This window comes from Chrysemys picta, chromosome 10 (assembly GCF_011386835.1).
Source record: "Chrysemys picta bellii isolate R12L10 chromosome 10, ASM1138683v2, whole genome shotgun sequence".
Taxonomy (NCBI): Eukaryota; Metazoa; Chordata; order Testudines; family Emydidae; genus Chrysemys; species Chrysemys picta.
Genome location: NC_088800.1, coordinates 72,794,339 through 72,814,486, shown reverse-complemented (window position 1 = coordinate 72,814,486; position 20,148 = coordinate 72,794,339). Strand labels below are relative to the sequence as shown.

General features: G+C 39.7%; 1 protein-coding gene across 2 annotated transcripts; it reads left to right on the top strand.

Moving 5' to 3' along the window:
• Window positions 1–411: 411 nt before the first annotated feature.
• On the top strand, window positions 412–20,148 carry RAC1 (Rac family small GTPase 1). 2 transcript variants are annotated; one of them, XM_065558974.1, is made up of 7 exons: window positions 819–1,130; window positions 11,952–12,023; window positions 12,490–12,607; window positions 14,934–14,990; window positions 16,767–16,829; window positions 18,199–18,358; window positions 18,510–20,148. In XM_065558974.1, the coding sequence occupies exons 1-7, from the start codon at window positions 1,096–1,098 to the stop codon at window positions 18,638–18,640; spliced, it is 636 nt and encodes a 211-aa protein (XP_065415046.1). In that variant the 5' UTR covers window positions 819–1,095; the 3' UTR covers window positions 18,641–20,148. The 2 variants fall into 2 exon arrangements, with proteins under 2 accessions (XP_008162862.1, XP_065415046.1); XM_008164640.4 differs by lacking the exon at window positions 14,934–14,990 and having other exon boundaries at window positions 412–1,130.

Genomic DNA, 20,148 nt, shown 5'->3' with positions numbered 1-20,148 from the left:
CTTAAAATATCCTATTAAAATCTCCCCGATTGTTTTCAATAGTCACTGGGAGATCGATGCTGATTCTGGGAGACTCCAGGCAAATCCTGGAGGGTTGGCAACCCTAGCAATGACCCTCCTGATAAAGGGGTTCCCCTAGGGCCTTCATGACAGGGAGGCATGGTCACTCGTAGTACTAGGTCAGGATATGACACCACGTCACATTACAAGAAGGCACGATGGAAAAGGCTCCCTCGTAATAGAGGTGTGTATGCCAGTGTGTTGGCCACATACTGAGATTAGGGTTGCCAAGCCTCCAGGATTGGCCTGGAATATCCAGGAATTAAAGATTAATGTTTAATTAAAGATTATGTCATGTGATGTGATGTAATGAAATCTCCAGAAATATATCCAACCAAAATTGGCAACCCCAGCTGAGCTATGATGCCCAGACATGGTGACTTTCAGTCTCACGAGAGATGGGAGACGGGCCCATAGCAGGACCCCATGTCGCACTAGGACTGCCCAGATAAGGCCCTCTGGGTCACACTGTTCATGAGGAGGCTGAGGCGAGAGCAGGAGCGAGAGGCTAGTTCTCCCCCTCCCCCGCGTTCCCTGACTAGGTTAGTAGCACAAACATGGCGGCCCCCCCTCGTTTGAGGTAAGGGAAGGGACACCGAGCGTATCCGAAGCCGTTATTTTCGGAGGGGGACGCCCGAGCAGTGCCGAAGATGGCCGAAGCCAAGCCCGCTGTGAATCACGTGTTGCCGAACACTAACGAAGTTGCGGCTGCCCTCGGGAGAGAGAACCCGAGCTTTTCCGAACGGCTCCGAAGCCGCGTTGCAGACCGGGCGGGGGGAGTCGAGCGGTTCCAAAGGCGGGGCAGGCGGTGCCGAGCGCAGCGAGGCCGGATGTGAGCGGATCGGGAGCTTCCTGTTTCCTTGCAGCGCTCGGCTCTCCCAGCTTTGGGTGGTGGCCGCTGCCTCTTCCCCGCTTCCAGGCACTGAGGGCGGAGGCGGCCAGACGCCGGTGCGGACCCGCGCGCCCCTAGCCTCACGGACCTTCCCAACAAGGTAGCAGCAGGCGCCGCAGAGACTCGGCCCCTTAGCAGCCCCGATGCAGGCCATCAAGTGTGTGGTGGTGGGAGACGGGTAAGTCCAGAGCGCTGCTTCTCCGTCCCCGGGTGGGACCTGACCACACCCTCCCCTCACGCTCTCCGGGGTCCCCCCGCGTGGGGTGGCCAGGGCGGGTCTCCCTCTCCGCGTGTCCCCACCCGTGGGGTGGCGGGGGCCCCCTCTCTCCACCCGCTCCCCGGGGGTCCGTCCCCCCCATGGGGTGGCCGGGGCGCGCCTCTCTCCTCTCCTCCGTTCCCAGGGGTCCCCACCCGTGGGGTGGCCGGGGCGGGCCTCTCTTCACCCCCCGCTCCCAGAGGTCCCTCCCGTGGGGTGGCCAGGGCGGGACTCGTTCCTCCCCTCCAAAGGGGGGCCGGGCCGGGCCGGGCCTCTCCGCTCCGCTCCCTGGGGGCCCACCTCTCTTTCTCCCCCCCGCACAAGCTTTCCACACCCAGTCCCAGCCCAATTCCCAGGGCTCCCTGGTGGGAAGGGCTGCGTGTATAGGGTATTCTGAAGTAGGTGGTGGTGTAAATAACTGTGCAAGAAATTGATGGCTCCCCATGCTAGTGCTGGATGACATTGATACAAAGCGCCCGCCCCCTCCTCCCCCCCAGAATTGTGTAAGTGGGGTACTCTGTATGAGTGTTGGCAGTGGCAGGTTATTTCGGGGTTGTGGGTACATGTTGGGAGATGTGTAGAAGCAGAGCCACCAGGGGACGTTATGTATGCCGGGGTGGTGGTCTGTCTATTCATATTGGCAAATGGGGAAGTGAGAGATATGGCATAAGGGGATGGCTTCAGAATTGCTAGGAAATAAGGGTGTTCCCAGGCTCCTATAAGGACTTTGGTGAATGGCGGGTGCCCTAGAGCTCTGTGTTTATGCGGTGAATGGACAGGTATCCCAAAGGTGGATGGTCGGATGGTGACTTGATACATAGTATTTATGCTTACAAAAATTGGGGCCTTCCCTATATGTTAGTGTGCAAGGGTGTGCACTTCATTTTGATGCTGTCAAAGAGATGGCCACTTCCCCAAGTTATTGTAGGGCTATTCTCTTATTCCTGACTGCTTCTAAACCACAATTGGTTTAGCAATGGACACAGCTGTTTTCCCTGCTCCCTAATTAGATTTGTCATGTATAGTTTAAACAGTTCATTCCTACTTTAAAGTTTTATAATAAAGGTACTGTTGAAAGTATAAGTTTTACATTCAGTTACTTTATCTCTAACATCTCTTTAATAGGACTTAATTATAGTAGTAATAAACACTGGCAGTTGTAAAAAGAACAGGAGTACTTGTGGCACCTTAGAGACTAACAAATTTATTAGAGCATAAGCTTTCGTGGACTACAGCCCACTTCTTCGGATTCATTGTTTTGATAGATCTATGCTTTTACAGCCAAAGATTAAAATGTAGATCAGCGTTTCTCAAACTGGGGTCTGCGGCCCCTGCTGATCTAGTCCTCCCTCTATCTCCTGGAGGCTACTGAAGCTAAACCAGGAGATTTTGGGCGCTAAAAGTCCAGTGGCGCAGCAAGGCTAAGCCAGGCTCCCTGCGTACCCTGGCCCCGTGCCACTGCCAGAAGCGGCTGGCACATCTATGCGGCCCCAGGGGAAGCGTGGGTCTCCGCGTAGTCCCCGAGCACCAACTCTGCAGCTCCCATTGGCTGGGAACTGTGGCAGCGGTGCCTGTGTGCAGGGGCAGTGTGCGGAGGCCCCCTGAGTAGGAGCCGCTGTCAGAGAGATGTGCTGGTCGCTTTCGGGAGCTGCCCAAGATAAGTGCTGCCCAGCCGGAGCCCACATCTTTCATCCCCTCCTGCAGCCCAATCTCCTGCTCCAGCCCAGACCCCGCACCCAAACTCCCTCCCAGAGCCCTCTCCCCCTCCCACACCCAAACTCCCTCCCACAGCCAGCACCTCTTACCCCCTCCTACATCCCAGACCCCTGCCCCAGTCTGATGAAAGTGTTTGAAGGTGGTGGAGAGTGAGTGACAGAGGGAGGGGGGATGGAGTAATCAGGAGGCAGGAAGGTGTGGGACCTTAGGGGAAGGGGTGGAGTGGGGGCAGGGCCTGGGGCTGAGCGGAGAGGCTTGGGGGTCCTCCAAAATTTTTGAATCAAAGTGAGGGTCCTCAGGTTGCTGAAGTTTGAGAACTGATTTAGATTATAAAGTCAGAGTAGATTGTGATCTCTGCAGGGCAAGGACTGTATTTTACTATGTTTGTAGCTAGTAAGGTAGGGACCTGGTCCTAACTGGAGCCGGTATGTGCTATTATAATGCAAAAAATTATCAACCTGTCATATATTCATTGTCTGTAAAGAACTGTGTACACCTGTGGTACTTTGAATGCCCTGTTATTATAGTAGAAATAACTTTCTGATATTATTTGTAATGGGATTGAACCCGAGTTTATGCATAGTTCTTCCTTTGTAAAGAACATGTTGGAAGGTGTGTATTGTGTGTTTTAGTGCTGAATGATGTTGAATAGGCTTCACAATGGGAAGGTCTTCCCAGCATCTTGGAAGCATTTTTTTTCTTACTAGATGTCAGAGCTCACGGAGCATCACAGGCCAGCTGGAGAACAAGACTTGTTTTATGCAGTTTTTTTTTTCATAGAAACAAAAATCCCAGTGTAGTCTAAGCATAATTGGACATCACAGCAACCCAGTGTAGATAGACTGAGAAGCGTAAGTACAGCTAGAAGAAATCACCATCCGCCCTGTGTCATTTAATGTGGTTTTCATCATGTTACTTGGGAATGATTAGTTTTCATTAACGTTTAGACTATTTAAAATAACTTTTAACAAATGTTGAATTTCAAAATTCATGTGAGATACCTGGCTTGCTCTTATTGCTTGTGCTACACAAGAATGGAGTCTTGACATATTTGACAAGACTCTTATAGTGCTGTAATTCATTGGCACTGGTAGGAATAACAGATCATTCTTTCACTTAGCTTAAGTTAATATAATAGAGTAAATTAACTTTGATTTTTAAATCAACATCTTAATTCTTTGTCTAAAATATTTTATTAAAGTGAATATTTTGTCTGCGTTAAATGTTCTGAAAGAATGAAATCTACCTGGGTTCAAAAAAGAATAAGATAAATTCATGAAGGATTGGTCTGTCAATAGCTGTTAGCCAAGATGGTCAGGGATGCAACCCATGCTCGGAGCTACCCTTAACCTCTGACTGCAAGAAAACAGGAGCGTATCACTCCAGAATTGCTCTGTTCTGTACTTTCTCTCTGAAGCTCTGGTCCTGGCCACTGTTGGAGACAGGATACTGAACTAGATGGACCATTGGTCTTACCAAGTATGGCAGCTCTTGTATTCTTAGCAATTTTTTTCCTATTAACTTTTAAAATCTGATGAATAAAGAGCAAACAAGTATAATCATTTATATACAAACTCTTCATAATGTGTTAATAATTTACAAGCTAATCGTAACAATACTTACATTGTGATTGTGTACAATATGAATGGTTAATAAATAGGTCAATTGTTCATATTACACATTTTACAAACGGTTTTCATTTATAAAAATCTGACTAGCTTAACATAGCAAATTGTATTTAAACAAATTTTGCCAGACCTAGTGTTGCTGATAATAAATTTAAATGCTATTTTCCATGTTTTGAAAAACACTTTATAATGTTGAATAGAAGGAAACCATGTTGTGTATAGTGGCTCATTCAACAAAAAGTATACAACGTATTAGAGAAACAACAACAATATGGTCCTATATAAGTATAATCTCACTGCAACCATTTTCAGAATTATTTTTCTTTTAACTTTCTTGAAAACTAAAATGATTTAATTTGCTTAAATTTTGTATATGCTTTTGAGAGATGGGCTGACACATTCAATTTGTTTGCCTTTCTTAATGCATGTACTTCAGAAACTTTGCTGTCTCAATGGGATCTTGATCTGTGTGTTCCCATTTTGATAGCTCTTTAAGTCCATGGTTGCATTTTTCCATATTTAATTACCTAATTCTGTGTTTTGATATTTAACTTGCTGCTTTTTTTTAAAGAACCAGCTTATCAGGTGATCTAGAAGAAATATCTAAAAATGATTTAAAAATATATATGGAAGCCTTATAGTTTAATAATATTAAACTATATAACTGAGATCCTGATTTGCTTACATATACATATTAATTTGTGTATTCTTTGCCAAATTCTGCTAGAAAAAACAAACCAGAATATATAAATGTACATGTGTCATTGCTTCTACTAAATTTCAACATTTATGGAAAGAAGAACAGGAGTACTGGTGGCACCTTAGAGACTAACAAATTTATTAGAGCATAAGCTTTCGTGGACTACAGCCCACTTCTTCGGATGCATATAGAATGGAACATATATTGAGGAGATATATATACACACATACAGAGAGCATAAACAGGTGGGAGTTGTCTTACCAACTCTGAGAGGCCAAAAACTTTTGAAGTGATAATCAAGCTAGCCCAGTACAGACAGTTAAGAAGTGTGAGAATACTTACAAGGGGAGATAGATTCAATGTTTATCACTTCAAAAGTTTTTTTTCTCTTAATTAATTGGCCTCTCAGAGTTGGTAAGACAACTCCCACCTGTTTATGCTCTCTGTATGTGTGTATATATATCTCCTCAATATATGTTCCATTCTATATGCATCCGAAGAAGTGGGCTGTAGTCCACGAAAGCTTATGCTCTAATAAATTTGTTAGTCTCTAAGGTGCCACCAGTACTCCTGTTCTTCTTTTTGCGGATACAGACTAACACGGCTGCTACTCTGAAACATTTATGGACTGTTTGTCTTTTGCATACCATATGTGTACCTGGTTATATGTGCCTTAGACTTCATGCCTGAACCGATATTTATTGGTCACACAGTTGGTTAGAAAAGCACACCAGTTTCTACGTACATGATGTTTTTGCTCTCATATTTTTGGCCTTGTATCTATCTTTAATATGAAGATTGTTTCGGAGTGATAGATGGCAACTGTTGCTTTCCGAATTATTTTATTATGCAGAGAAATAAGATTGTATAATGTGCAACACTTTTCTGCTACTTACTTCAATATTGATTATTTATAAGGAATTCTTATTGAAGATGAGAATTTGGTACAAAAGCAGTGACACAAGTTATTTTTAGCAGAGTATTTTGCTTTCATTCAGGCTTGTTTAGATGCTTCAGTTAGGAAAGCAACTGGTTATTGTTATGGAATCCTGAGCGGTTTCATCTAATGAGAGGGGACAGTTCTGCAGTGGAAGGAAACTGATTACTAGGCACCACAGAAACAGCCAGACCTCTCCTTGTATTGTAAGGGTTTTTGTCATCCTTAATATATACTTACAACTGAAGCAGTGAATCAGTGGCTTTCCTTTAGTGAATGCAGTTGAAATTGCTTTCCTTAACACAAAGATTTTCATTGACTGGAAGTCGATATTTAGTATAAATCAAAGCTGTGATATGTTTGATAGTTAATGGTTAGCTTTTCTATTATAAATTGTCTTCTGAGATTTTTTAACTTAGCTGTAAAAATTCTCCCAGAAGGAAAGCTGAGTTTCATCTTGCAAATTACTAACCCTTAAATTTAGTAAAATATCAGGTAGGTTAGGCCACAAACGTATAGTTCTTGTTATATACTTAAAAATGTTTTTCCTACTGAAGTGTTTAGGGCACTATACGTAAGAATAAACAATACTGTATTACTCTAAGACCCAAGATTTTAAAAAACTAGTAGAAACTTAACTGTAAAAAAAGTTCAGTTTTTTGCTCGGATTTAAATCAATATGGAGGCATTGTTCTAGTGCATAAAAGCCAATTGTAGCTTCATTGTCCAAGCTCAATGAAGTACAGAAAGTAAACAAAATAAATAGTGAGACGTAAACCTTTCAGTTGATCTAAGATATCAATAGAACAAAGCAAATTTAAAAAAATATTAACTTGGCAATATCCCTTTAAAACAAAGACAATTGGCTTGTTTTAGTTCAGTGCAAATATTCTAAGTTGTTTCCGGTAGTGAAGCATTCCTGTAGTATGATGCTTCTTTAATTTTCATTCTGCTGAATACTTCAACCTTTCCCATCCATAGCAGTCTGTCTGTCAACTTTGGGGCCACTAGAGAGGCTGTTGGGGGCTGGAATTTGGGGAGCTGCTGTTACAACACTCTTTTGAATTTAAAAATTACAACTTGGTAGAATTCTGGTTTATCTAGAATAGTGCCTTTTGGGAAAGAAACTTAGGATTTAGTTCTCAGAACTGGTAGAATAAGATATTTGATTATTTCAAATAAAAGCTCCCATCAGAGTCTCTAGGCCAGGGGTCAGCAACCTTTCAGAAGTGGTGTGCTGAATCTTAATTTATTCACTCTAATTTAAGGTTTCACGTGCCAGGAATACATTTTAACGTTTTTAGAAGGTATCTTTCTATAAGTCTTGTTACAGCCTGATGTTATTAACTTCTGTTGATAGGATTGGAAGGCCATAGTTGCTAGAAATTTTGTTGACCATTTTCAGATTAGTCATTTTCCCCCAATTAGTCATTCTATTAATACATCTCAATCTAAGGTTTCTGTGTATAAGGGATTGCCACTCACTATATGATTACAGCTCTTCCCAAGAAGAGTTGCCTTCATTCAGACTCCAAGCACTTTGCAAATGAAATGTGTTAACATAATATTGAAACAGGAGATGAGGAATAAATGTAATGTAGGTTAGCACAGCAAAGGTAGGCATTAAAGATTTATTTCTGAGTTGGTAACCATACACATCTGATTCATAGGGCACAGAGCCAAGAGGCTAGAGAGGCAGGAAACATAGAATGGAACAAGTCTGAAACACAGGGCTGTTGAACTTGTTTTTTCTTGTTGATTTAATGACTTAGCCTGATTGTTGTATGGCTTTATAGCACCAGGCAGTTCTTTTAATTCTTTTAAGCTTGGAATGAAATCTTTCACCACCACCTTCCTGGGATGCTCTGAATAACCCACAGCAGACTCACCATTCCCACTGCACAGTGAGTTGGAAAGGAAGACGTGAGGGCGGAAAATTGCTCTTCATTCACTGTTGCAAATAATGAATGGAATAGTCTTAGTTTTCAATACCTATCAAACCAGTCATCTTAAATTTTATATTCAAATTGTTTATACTTATTGATGTCTTATGGGACCTATTGAGAATGGGGCATCAGGTGAAACATGCTCTGTAATCTTAAGACAGTATTGCCGCTGAATCCTAAGGAAGCCTCCCATAGAATATGGGACGTTGGTGCTCCAGAACTTCTACGGTTTAAAGCCTTGATGACTTCTTTATAATCTGGACCTATTCTATTCCTATTCTGTGGCACTCTGAAAGGCCTGGGTCCATACATATCCTTTACAATTTCCTTTTTGGAAGTGTTAATATACTGGACTCAGACTCTTACAGGTATAGAAGTCTAAGAATAATCAATTGGTTTAATGATATTAAAACAATACAATATGCTCCTGTTTTCAGAGAATGCTGGTTTACTCCAAAACACCTTGAAATTCCCCATTTGTGTACAAAGACTTATAATATTTAGAATTTAAGTGATGTTCATCTTAAAATCACTTTGCAAACATTATTCCTCACAACCACCCAGTGAGGTAAGTAATTATCTCTACTTCACAGGTTGGGAAAACTGCAAAAGGGTCTGTGATTTGCTCCAGGGCACTGTATTACAGTTGGGATTAGAATTTGGGAGTCTCTGGCTCTTAGTCCTGAGCTCGACTGACTAGACTTTACCCCTCTTTCCTTTTATTTACATACACCTCATTGTTTCTCTGTTATATGCTGTGAATGCTAAACTTTTAGGACTGCCATGAAGGATGCAACTTGACTGCCTCTGTTTTCATAATGATAAACTGGAGCTGTTTCTGCTTCATTTCAATATGCCACTGAAGTGAATCCTTGAAGTAAGCATTTACTGGCTGCCCAGGGATAATCCATCCCTGGTCCACTCTCATTAACTTCCAGATCCTGATGCAAATCCCAGCTTCCCACATGTGTTCCTGATTGACAAATTGCTAGGCCACTTTTTTGCCTACATCTTAAAGACATCTACTACAGTAAAATATGCAAAACTGAGGCTTACCAAATACAGAATTTAATGCCATAAATTAGAGGTGAATTTGAGCACAAAACACAGTGCAAATTTCAAGAGGAAATTGCAGCTAATATAACAGGCAGTTGAAATTTAGACTTTCCTTACTGCTTCAAAATTAGTGGGAACAATTGATTTATATCATCAAATTATAAGAGTTTATATCAGAGTAATGAGAGAAAACTTTATTAGGTGGGACAAAAAGCTACAGCAGATTGAGCATTATGCTGTGCGTCAACCTGCCACTGAGGGCTAGTCTACACTGGCAACGCTAAAGTGCTGCCGCGGCAGTCCTTTAACATGGCTTGTGTGGTCACGGCAGAGCGCTGGGAGAGAGGTCTCCCAGGACTCTAAAAAACCCACATCCACGAGGGGCACAGCTGCCAGCGCTGGGGGTGCTGTCTACACTGACGCTTTACAACACTGAAACTTGCTGGGCTCACTGGGGTGTGTTTTCACACCCCTGAGCAAGAACGTTGCACTGCTGTAAATTGCCAGTGTAGACAAGCCCTGAGTCAGAAACAGTTAAAAATTACATATGGACCTGTGGGATAAATTCCCGGACAGGCACTAGTATGGGCAGATCACAACGGTCTCGCTGAAGATTCTAGTTTTCTGTCATTAAGAACAATTGAATGGCTTGTCAAGCAAACAAAGTATTGATGAATTGATTAAGGAAGTGTTTTGGAGGAACCTGTTGCAGGCAGAGTTGCGGTGTACACAGTAACTTCTATCTCTGACAGAGCACAGGGTCCACCTAACCTGCTTTCATTTTTGAATCACTAGAGATGATTAGTAGCAATAGTAGGTGTTGACAATTGCAAAGATTATAAAAATATTCAAACAAGGTCTTTTTACCCTTGGAAGGGAAAGAGGAAATCCACATTAAAGTAACTAGATGCTTTCACAAACCAGACAAAATATGTAGTCATGACGGTGATAGTAAATATGATAAAACTGCCACGGGTGTTAACTCAGAATGTTTTAGAGCCAGAAAGCCTATGTATATTAAGGCCCCTGACTAAAATCCTTTTGTAATCCTTGCAGTAATATCTTTCCTCATGCAGAAACTAAGGACATTTTTAGCAGTAGTATTGATTAGTTGCTAGGATTTCTTTGTGTAACAACTAAGTACTAAGGTAAGACTTTACAGCAGATAACCTGACTTTAATGAGTTTCTTACCAATATGAGATGCACAAAGTATAAGAGTTGCATGAGTCATAGTGTAGTGGAAGTACAGTAAGGATTAAAATGCTGCTGATGAATACATTTTGGACAATCAGTATTTGGTGATAAAACATTGCCTGAAAATACTTTGCCTTTTGAATAGAAGTTCATCTGTTCAAGTGAGGAGTAAGCATCAGGAAGAACATAATCCCCTGATATTATCTTCTCTGCAACAACTAATTGTGAAGTGATCCTCTGGAAAATGTTATAATATCAAAGGATTATAATCTTCAAATGAGGAACAAGTATCTGGACCAGATGAACTCTTAAGCATTAGAAACCTAATTTTTATGAAATTTCTCTCTCTCTCTCTCTCTCAAAAAAAAAAGTTATATAGTCAAACCTTAATTATCCCAAACCTTGTTAATTGAACCTGTTACCAAAGATCAGCTACCTGCCTTAATATTTGAGTTTAGTTAATGCTGGGGAGAAGGGAGCTTTCAAAGAAACCCAGAGCATAGGTTTTCTCCCCAGTTATCTGAAGGAGTTTGGGTTTTTTTGTGGGAGAATCGTTGTGTAACCTGGATTCAATGTTAGGATAGAATTAGCCCTAAATGAGTTTTCCATGATATGTCTGTGGGTTTCTAAGGAAGTGATACTGCATACAGCAAGGGTCGGCATCCTTTCAGAAGCGGTGTGCCGAATCTTCATTTATTCACTCTAATTTAAGGTTTTGCGTGCCAGTAATACATTTCTATGTTTTTAGAAGGTCTCTTTCTATAAGTCTATAATATATAAATAAACTATTGTTGTATGTAAAGTAAATAAAGTTTTTAAAATGTTTAAGAAACTTCATTTAAAATTAAATTAAAATGCAGAGCTCCCCAGACCGGTGGACAGGACCCAGGCAGTGTGAGTGCCACTGAAAATCAGCTTGCGTGCTGCCTTCGGCACGTGTGCCATAGGTTGCCTACCCCTGGCATACAGGATCTCATTCTGCCATTTTAGCAAATGTTGGTGAGGACTGCTACTCCTGTTTCCCCAACCCCTATAATGTGGCATTTTGATAAGAAATTGGCCATCGTTTCTTAAAAGTTAACTGGTGTTAGGAAAATAAAGTTGAGTCTTATAAAAGGAATAACTAGTCAACTTTGAGTTGTATGAAGGGTGAGGGGAGATATTCCTTTCAGTTTTATGAATTTCAAGAACTTTGTGCTAATGATAGCTATCGCAGTACTGTTCAGGGAGTGAAATTGGTCAAATGATAGAGCTTGGTTTTCTGTCTAAGACATATGCCTCTTTTTGTAGCTAAAATCCAAACAAAGTCTGGTTACTTTTTATTGCCCCTTCATATTTTAGGAGCTCTTACATTATTTGGTTCTGTCTGCCACTGAGCTTAAGTTTATCTTCTGACTGATGTTTTTACTATTGGAAAGTCACAGAACATTGAGCACTGACTATTCAAGTTTGAGCTTAATCTTGCTTCGAATGGCAAAATGAAATGGTTTCTGTTGAAGGGCTGTTTATTCTCCCTTGCATGTAAGAGAGAGCACTTAACCATGAATACCCTTTCTCTTTTACAGTGCTGTAGGTAAAACATGCCTACTCATCAGTTACACAACCAATGCATTTCCCGGAGAATACATACCCACTGTGTAAGTATATCAATAAAACCCTATGAACTAATTTCTGTCAAACTCTGTATACTAGCCACCGTTAGTGGTGGTGGTTTTTAATTGTGTAAATCAGTTGAAAACATCACCTTTTAGTTTTCTCTTAATAAAAGCTTAACTCAGCATCTAATTATTTAAAAGTACTTTTGGCTTCTTGGGCTAACTTTTATATTTGTTGTCTGTCATATGTGGTGGTATCCATGTAGTATTTATTATACATTTTTGATCAGCTCACTTCCACTCTGCTCACTAATCAATTTATACTGGGACTGTATATGATGGCGGAGATAGATGGAGTAGAGTTTGACTTTTTCCATCTGTAATCTTTGTGACTAGGACTTTACAGAATATCTCAGCTTTTGTAGTTTACTGTAAAAGATAAATGTATTGGCTTGCTATTATTCACTAGAAACACTTCAACTAATCTTTTTTTTTTTTAATTCTGTAGCTTTGACAACTACTCTGCTAATGTAATGGTTGATGGAAAACCAGTCAACCTGGGTTTGTGGGATACAGCTGGACAAGAGGACTATGACAGATTACGTCCATTATCCTATCCACAAACAGTAAGACTTATACTATGAGATATTTGAAGCATGCGTATAGCCTAAATAGCCCTATAAATGTCTGATTGCTTCTTTCTTGAATCATACTAAGATTTTTAACACTTCTTCATATTAAGATATCAAATTTAATGGTAAAATTGAACTCTGGCAAGTTTCATCTGAATGCTGCAGCTATAATACTTGGGTCTTCTATCTGTCTGCAATTGAAGAGATGTTGAAACCTTCACACACACTTTTTTCATACACTGAGGCATGCTGGCTTTATATGCAGTTGGAGACCCACTAGAATATTTAATTGAAAAATAAATTTTGATGAATTGAGTAATCTCAATAGCAAGTCTGTTGATTGATTAAGTTCGCATCCCACCAAAAGCAAGATCTGGTTTTCGGGCATGCTGTTTGGCTCCAGTCTGACACTTCTTGCTAAGCACTTGATGTCATTCAGCTTCTCATTTGATTTGGAAGATGGTATTAAATGTGAAAGAGCCACACTCTTTTCTTGGGGTTGACATGGGGTATGTTAGAGCTCTTAAGTTATTTCAGGTCAAGAGTATTTATGATACACTTGTAATTTTGATTATAACATCAGGAGAAATGTATTTGTGGTTTCATTCCTTGCAACTAGTTAAATCCTGAATCTACATAGACTGTGCCTTGTTCCTCCTGTATATGGAAGATGAAGTAGTCTGCTCTGTTCTCTCAAGTGTAGTTGCCACCACAGCTCAGCTAATCTCTTTAGATACTAGTTTCCTGAAGCTATTTTTTGCCAAACTCAATGGTCTTGTTTTGAGCTAGACTTTATCGGATGGAACTGTCCTTCAGCTAGAAGAAAGTGGTAAACTTGCAGTTACTGCAGCTTTTTCATAGTAATTACTAGCTATTATAAATGGTCTGAAACTATATTTCATGTTCTCTAATATTAAAATGCAAAACTACTTCATTTCTTATATAATTTCATTTCTCTGCTGAATAAGATGGATTTCACTCAGTGAACGCTAACTTAAAGTTTTGTAGTATATTCGTTTTCATTCATATGCTATGGTCACCAATCCTCACAATAAGGTTTTCTTCTCAACCATGAGATCAGAGACTGACACTAACCTGTCAACTATAGATGGTCCCTACAAAACTTCCAGTTATCTATGCACTTTCTTGTATGCAGGAGCAGTAGTGGGATATTTAAAACAAGTGAAACTTCCAGGCATGTTTAGGAGACTCTCAGCACCTTAACAACATCTTTTTTCTTTTAACATGGTGGTTCTCAACCAGGGGTACGCGTACCCCTCCAGGGTGTACATCAACTCATCTAGTTATTTGCCTAGTTTTACAACAGGCTACATAAAAAGCACTAGCAAAGTTAGTACAAACTAAAATTTCATACAAATAATCACTAATTTATACTGCTAACTGAAATGTAAGTACAATATTTATATTCCAATTAACTTATTTTAGAACTATGGTAAAAATGAAAAAGTAAGCAATTTTTCATTAATTTGTATTTTTGTCTGATTTTGTAAAAAAGTAGTTTTTAAGTGAGGTGAAACTTGGGGTACACAAGACAAATCAGACTCCTGAAAGGGGTACTGTAGTCTGGAAAGGTTGAGAACTCCTGCTGTAAAAGACATCACAGCATGGAGAATGGCTCGTTGGGAACCCACCAAATCGTGAGAAAAGGTAGAACTTTAAAGTGCATTGAACGGTCATGTTCCAAACCTATGTACAGGGGGACAAAATGGTTGTTTGTTCAACCTGCTGGGTACTATTTAAACTTCTAGGGCTAGTACTCAATCAACAGATCAGTTATAGTAAATAAAAGAAATGGGAGTTGATAAAGACTGGGTGTTAGAAGTTGATGTAGAAGTAACTTCCTTCTCACATGGCGCTGCAATGTTCTGACGCTTTCACACTTTAAACTTCACTGCTTTAATGTATTCTGTTCTCACTGTACGGAAAATCTTTGAGGATTGGTAAACGTGACACATGAATGAGAGGAAAAATTCTTACCTAATTTTTTTACTGTGTGACTCTTGCCCACTCCAATGTGGCTTAACTTTTATTTTTTTTTAAAGAGATGAGCATGCTTAGCAGTGTTTGCTGTTCCAATCATCTTTATCAATATGGGTAGCTAAATCTACAGCTTTGGAAGAAGTAGTTCTAGTGGGTTTTTCTAGATGTCTGGTGACTTCCAAGGGAGATCCTCTTTTGAGAAGAAAAGCTGTATTGTGAGGATTGGTGAGAATAGTAATGCAGAGAAGAAATGGTCAGGTAATAGCAAACTTTACGTTAAAGTTACTCCTAAACTTAATTTGTCTCATACTGTTATTAGGTTGGAGGAACCAATGATAACAATTTAACTTCCAGTCTGAAAGATCAACCTATTGCCGTATGTAAAGCTTTCAATAAACTTAAGTTCCAAGTTCTGTTGCCTTGTTTTTCCTCACAATAATACAGTGATAAATTGGCCCCTATTTTACTGAACAATAGCTGTTCCCTTGTACTTAAAGTTTAACTCTTGGGACACTATTATTGCTTTATAGGTCTGAGCACCCACTACTATCATACCTCTTTAAATCAATGCTTTTCTTAAGAGTAAAGTTTTTCTTGCATAACAAGCAGATAAAATGTGTTTTCCTCCTGTGTTTTGGATAAGATTTTTAATACAGAAGGGTAACCTGAAAGTTGCAAACAACCCATAGAACTTCCTGTACACTCAAACATTTGATTACCTGGAATTGTAAAGGGGAGAAGTGAACCTGCACAACATGCAGAACTAGGGATTGCCATAAACTTGCAGAATTGGAAAACTGAAGTAGTGGCCATAGTATCATATTATGTGATATTGCCCATCTTTCTTCTTCTGGTGTCATGGTTGGGGAAACTTGCTGGGATGATGCATGAAGGACTGGGTTGCAAGTGCTTAGCAGTGCAGATGTCAGAAGCAAACCTAACAGACAGCCTTGAAATGCAGTACAATCAACTAACATTCTGAAATGCCTCTGATTCCTTAATAAACTTGTGTTTTTTATTTGTATTTACTCCAATATGAAAAGTGGGTCAAGGGACGCTGGAGCTTTGTGTAATACTTTATTCAGGTGTAAGATTTATGTAGGAAGATTGCAGTGATCTTCAGATGACCAGATTTAGAAATTAATCTTCTAGTTAACCAAATTTAAACACTTTCCTAAAATAATGTAGAAGCGATCAGGATATGAAGCTTATCAGTCTTTGACATTTATATTTTGTTGCATTTGCACATTAACCTTATTATTTCCCATCTCTTCTATCTTTTCCTCGATGATTTTGTTTTTCACCCAATCTCTTCCTTGCAATAAAATTCACCCCCCCCCCCCAACTGAAAGGCAAGGGGATGACTTTTTTAAAGGCCTTTCTTCTCTGATCCAATCACCAAGGAATGGAGTGGCTAGTAAGATTAATTTGCATGCCAATTTTTTTTACATGCCTGATCCTAGCTAGGAGGGAAATGCTAAAGTGTTTCACATTAACATTCTATATAATAGATTGAGAACTCTCACAGGATTCATTTAATCTGTGCACAACAGTAATGATCTGGAAATTATTTACTGGATGCAAGAAAATGTCTGCTTAGATGGTTTAAGAATATTTTACATAGAAGTAGTCATTTAATGCTGACCAGCTGATGTGATTTCTCAGAGCCATACTCCACGTTGCACCCATTCCCTCAGACCAGAAAATCTCCCCTGAACTGGTATGATTTGCTTTCAGACGTAATGGAGCAGTAACACTTTCTACTTAAGCACACAACCAGCACATTAGTGCAGGATGTTATTTAAATCTTAAATCACTTGGCCTTTCATTGTGTCTAAGGTGAAAAAGAGACAAGAGACTGCAATTCTAGTGACTCTTCTCTTACTGTTACCCATAAAATTCTACTTCTTCCATCAAAATGTCATGGGCTCCTCCAAAGTTCTACTATTTTTTCAGTGTTTGAATAGCTTAGCAAGAGTAGATGTGCTGGGAGTAAGATTCTGAAATGCTAACATGCTGCTAGCACAACTATTCTAGCAGTTACTGACTAGATGCCTCCAGTAGCTGAATAGAAACCGATCTTATATTAAAGAAGATACCGTTTGTTCTCCAGGGGTTACTGTATTAGCCTAACTCAACATTTGTTTTGTAGGATGTCTTCTTAATTTGCTTTTCCCTTGTGAGTCCTGCATCCTTTGAAAATGTCCGTGCTAAGGTAAGTATAGGCTAGTGTCCCCTTCTTTCCTTGGAGAGACTAATCACTGTACTGTTTCTTAGGGCACAGCCTGTATTCTTTGCTTTACAGTAGGAATTAAAGGAAAAACTAGGTTCACATGTTTTATGAAATTCTTGTGAAGACATCAGTAATGTTGGGGTTTAGCAGGTGTCATTTAAATTACATGACTGAACAATGTTTGCAGTGTTGTAGCCACGTAGGTCCCAGGATATTAGAGAGATGAGGTGGGTGAGGTAATATCTTTTATTGGACCAACTTCTGTGGGTGAAGGAGACAAGATTTTGAACTGCACAGAGCTCTTCTTCAGGTCTCTGCAAATTATGCAGCTCAAAAGCTTGTCTCCTTCACCCACAGAAGTTGGTCCAATAAAAGATATTACCTCACCCACCTTCTCTTTCTGTGATTGAACAATGCTACTTTACCTGTAAAGGAAAAATCCAGAATTTTGCTGCTTTCAGCCATGTCAGTTGATTCATCTTAAAAGTTCTTTTTAGCAGTGCAGTGCACCTGCTACATTTCAAACTAGAATCTTTTTCCTTGATGTGTGATGGTAAGGAAAAAAGTAATTGACAAAACTGATAGGAAAATAAAATGTAAGGCAGTGGTTAAATGGAATACACAATCTTATAAACCTATTTTAAGGTGTCAGGTGGTACGGGGAGCTCTAAAAGGCACATTTGAGAGCAAAGAATTTGGGAAAGTACATAGGCAAAAGGGGCAAATTTTGGTGATGGTGGAAGACTTGATCTAGGCTCTGGGCTTTGCCTGCTGAGTAACCAGAAAATCAGCTGGCATTCAGAAGCTTATTTTATTCCTGTCATGTTTCCATTGGTAAAGAGAGATTATCCATTCTGCATGATGGAGAGCTGTCGCAGATGGTCTGTATTATCGTGAAAGTATTCTCTTCTCCTTGTTTTGCAAAGCCACATCAGGATTTTTCAGCCTGTAGAAGTCAACTGTCCTGGATAAGAAAGGAGTTAAGTCTCTCTCTGATGTTAAATGCTGGATGCCATACTTGCTGGCCCAGGTTCACAAAGCCAAAATTTAGCTGTTGTGGGGGGGATCCCCTTTTGGATCCTATCTTTGTTATGCTTAATGTTCAGTGGATCTTGAACAAGGGGATGTATTTCATTTTAGGCACACATTGATTTTACAATTTACAGTTTATTGAAAGATATGGGAGAGTATTTCTTCCACCCACCCACCCCTCTGTCTTGTTAATGTCCAGTATACCTATTCTGGGGTATCTGTGCCTGTAATTACACTCCTGAGCCCAGATGGACTTTAACTGAAAATTTTCTGCTAACTGTTGAATTGCCAAGTACATACTTGCATCCTTTTTTTGCAGTGGTATCCAGAGGTGCGACACCATTGCCCTAACACTCCCATCATTCTAGTGGGTACCAAACTTGATCTTAGAGATGATAAAGACACTATTGAAAAGCTGAAGGAGAAGAAATTGACTCCAATCACCTATCCACAGGGCCTTGCCATGGCAAAAGAGATTGGTATGATTTTTACTGAATTACATTGACTCTACCTGAAATTCATTGTATAGGAGACACTGCTTTTAACTGACACCCTTGTTTCTGTTTTTGGCAATCTTTGGCACAATGTAGAGAATTGTTTTGTAACTTCAAACCTTCTGGCTTTCTGCAGGTGCAGTGAAATACCTAGAATGCTCAGCACTTACACAGCGAGGCCTCAAGACAGTGTTCGATGAAGCTATTCGAGCAGTTCTCTGCCCTCCTCCTGTAAAGAAGAGGAAGAGAAAATGTCTGCTGCTGTAAATGTTACCCTGCCCCACCCCCACTCCGAACCTTGTGTGCTTTGCTCAGAACCAGGGAGCATTTCACATTCAATGCCAAGTTTTCTGTTATAAATTAGTTCTCTTCCATAAAATTTTTGAATCAATCAACAATTTCATGGTTTCATTTGTTTAAAGTATGAAAACTGCTTTTCAAATCCTACTAAAAGTGAAATCCTAAAAAATAACAAACCTATGTAAAGCCTTATTTTTAAAGTCCTATTCTTGCTCAGATTAATCAAGTGTTGCCAAACTATCCGCTGAATTAAGTTGCGTTGTTGTGCTATGAACACTAAGCACTAAACTATTTTTAAGACTGTTGTCTTTATGAAAACTCTAATGTCTGTAGGAAATGCAAAACACTCTAGTTTTTCACAAATATGTAACAGTACGGTATCCTTAGGAAAATGTTGCAGTCTAATGTAAATGTTTTCTCAACCTGTGGTTGTTGCATAGCATTGTATATCAAACCTAAACGATTAAGATAATTGACAATATGACTGACCTTAGAGTCCCAGTAAAAAATGGTTGATCACTGGTAAGGGCTCAGTTACAATCTAGTTCTTGCTGCTGTGATTAAAAATAAATATTCTTACTGAAGTATATGTACTCCTCTTGACAGCATTGTATTGTGATGGGTAAGTGAAACACATCTGGTTTGATCAAGTGATATTGCCAGACAGTATTTTGACACTGTACAGACCAATTTACACTACATTGTCAACTGAGTGGTTAAGCTGAATAGATTTTTTTGTCACAGGTAAAATCAGTAACAGTAAAATTGACTTGTCACAAATATGCAGTAGGTGAAAAAGAGGTTGGTGTTTATAGGTAGGTTTTTGAATTTATTTTCAAGTAGGGCATTCATTTAACACAACTTTGAACTGGTCATTCCCACAGATGTTATATTTAGTAAATGCTTTTCTTGTAGAATTTCTTCTTATTGAGCAATATAACTTGTATTTTAAAACCTTTCTGATATATTAGCATTTTGTGGTTTTTTTGTAGATTAGAAAACTTAAGCATATCCTTATTTTCCTGTTACTTCTGATCCAGTAAATTACGTGCTTTCTGAGGCGTTTTCTTTAGTCTTCTAGTCATTAGGTGTAAAAATCATGTGAAACAGTTTACAAGTTTTAGTAATGTTTATACTTTAGACCTCCTTAAGCTATGAACCTTCTCAAACATTACTTTGCCAGGTACCCCAACACTAACATGACTAATGCTGACAATTGTCCTTTATCTCACCTACCTGTGCATCACGTTGATTTATCTGGTAATGGTAACTTGGGTCTGTGAGGTTCTGTAACTTAGTGCTAACAATGTTCTGTACATCCTAAACTGGCAAGAATACAATGTTGAACTACACCCTTTCAACCACTAGAACAAATTTAAAAATCAAGTTGCAAAATTGTGAAGTTTTTACATTGATCTTTTGCTAATGCAGTTAGTATGTTTTGCATGTATGACTTAATAAATTCTTGAATCACA

Coding starts and splice junctions, on each gene's coding strand:
- RAC1 (XM_065558974.1), top strand. CDS start 1,096: ATGCAGGCCATCAAGTGTGTGGTGGTGGGAGACGG. Junction 12,024..12,489: donor GGAGAATACATACCCACTGT/GTAAGTATATCA, acceptor TTAATTCTGTAG/CTTTGACAACTACTCTGCTA. Junction 12,608..14,933: donor CATTATCCTATCCACAAACA/GTAAGACTTATA, acceptor TACTGTTATTAG/GTTGGAGGAACCAATGATAA.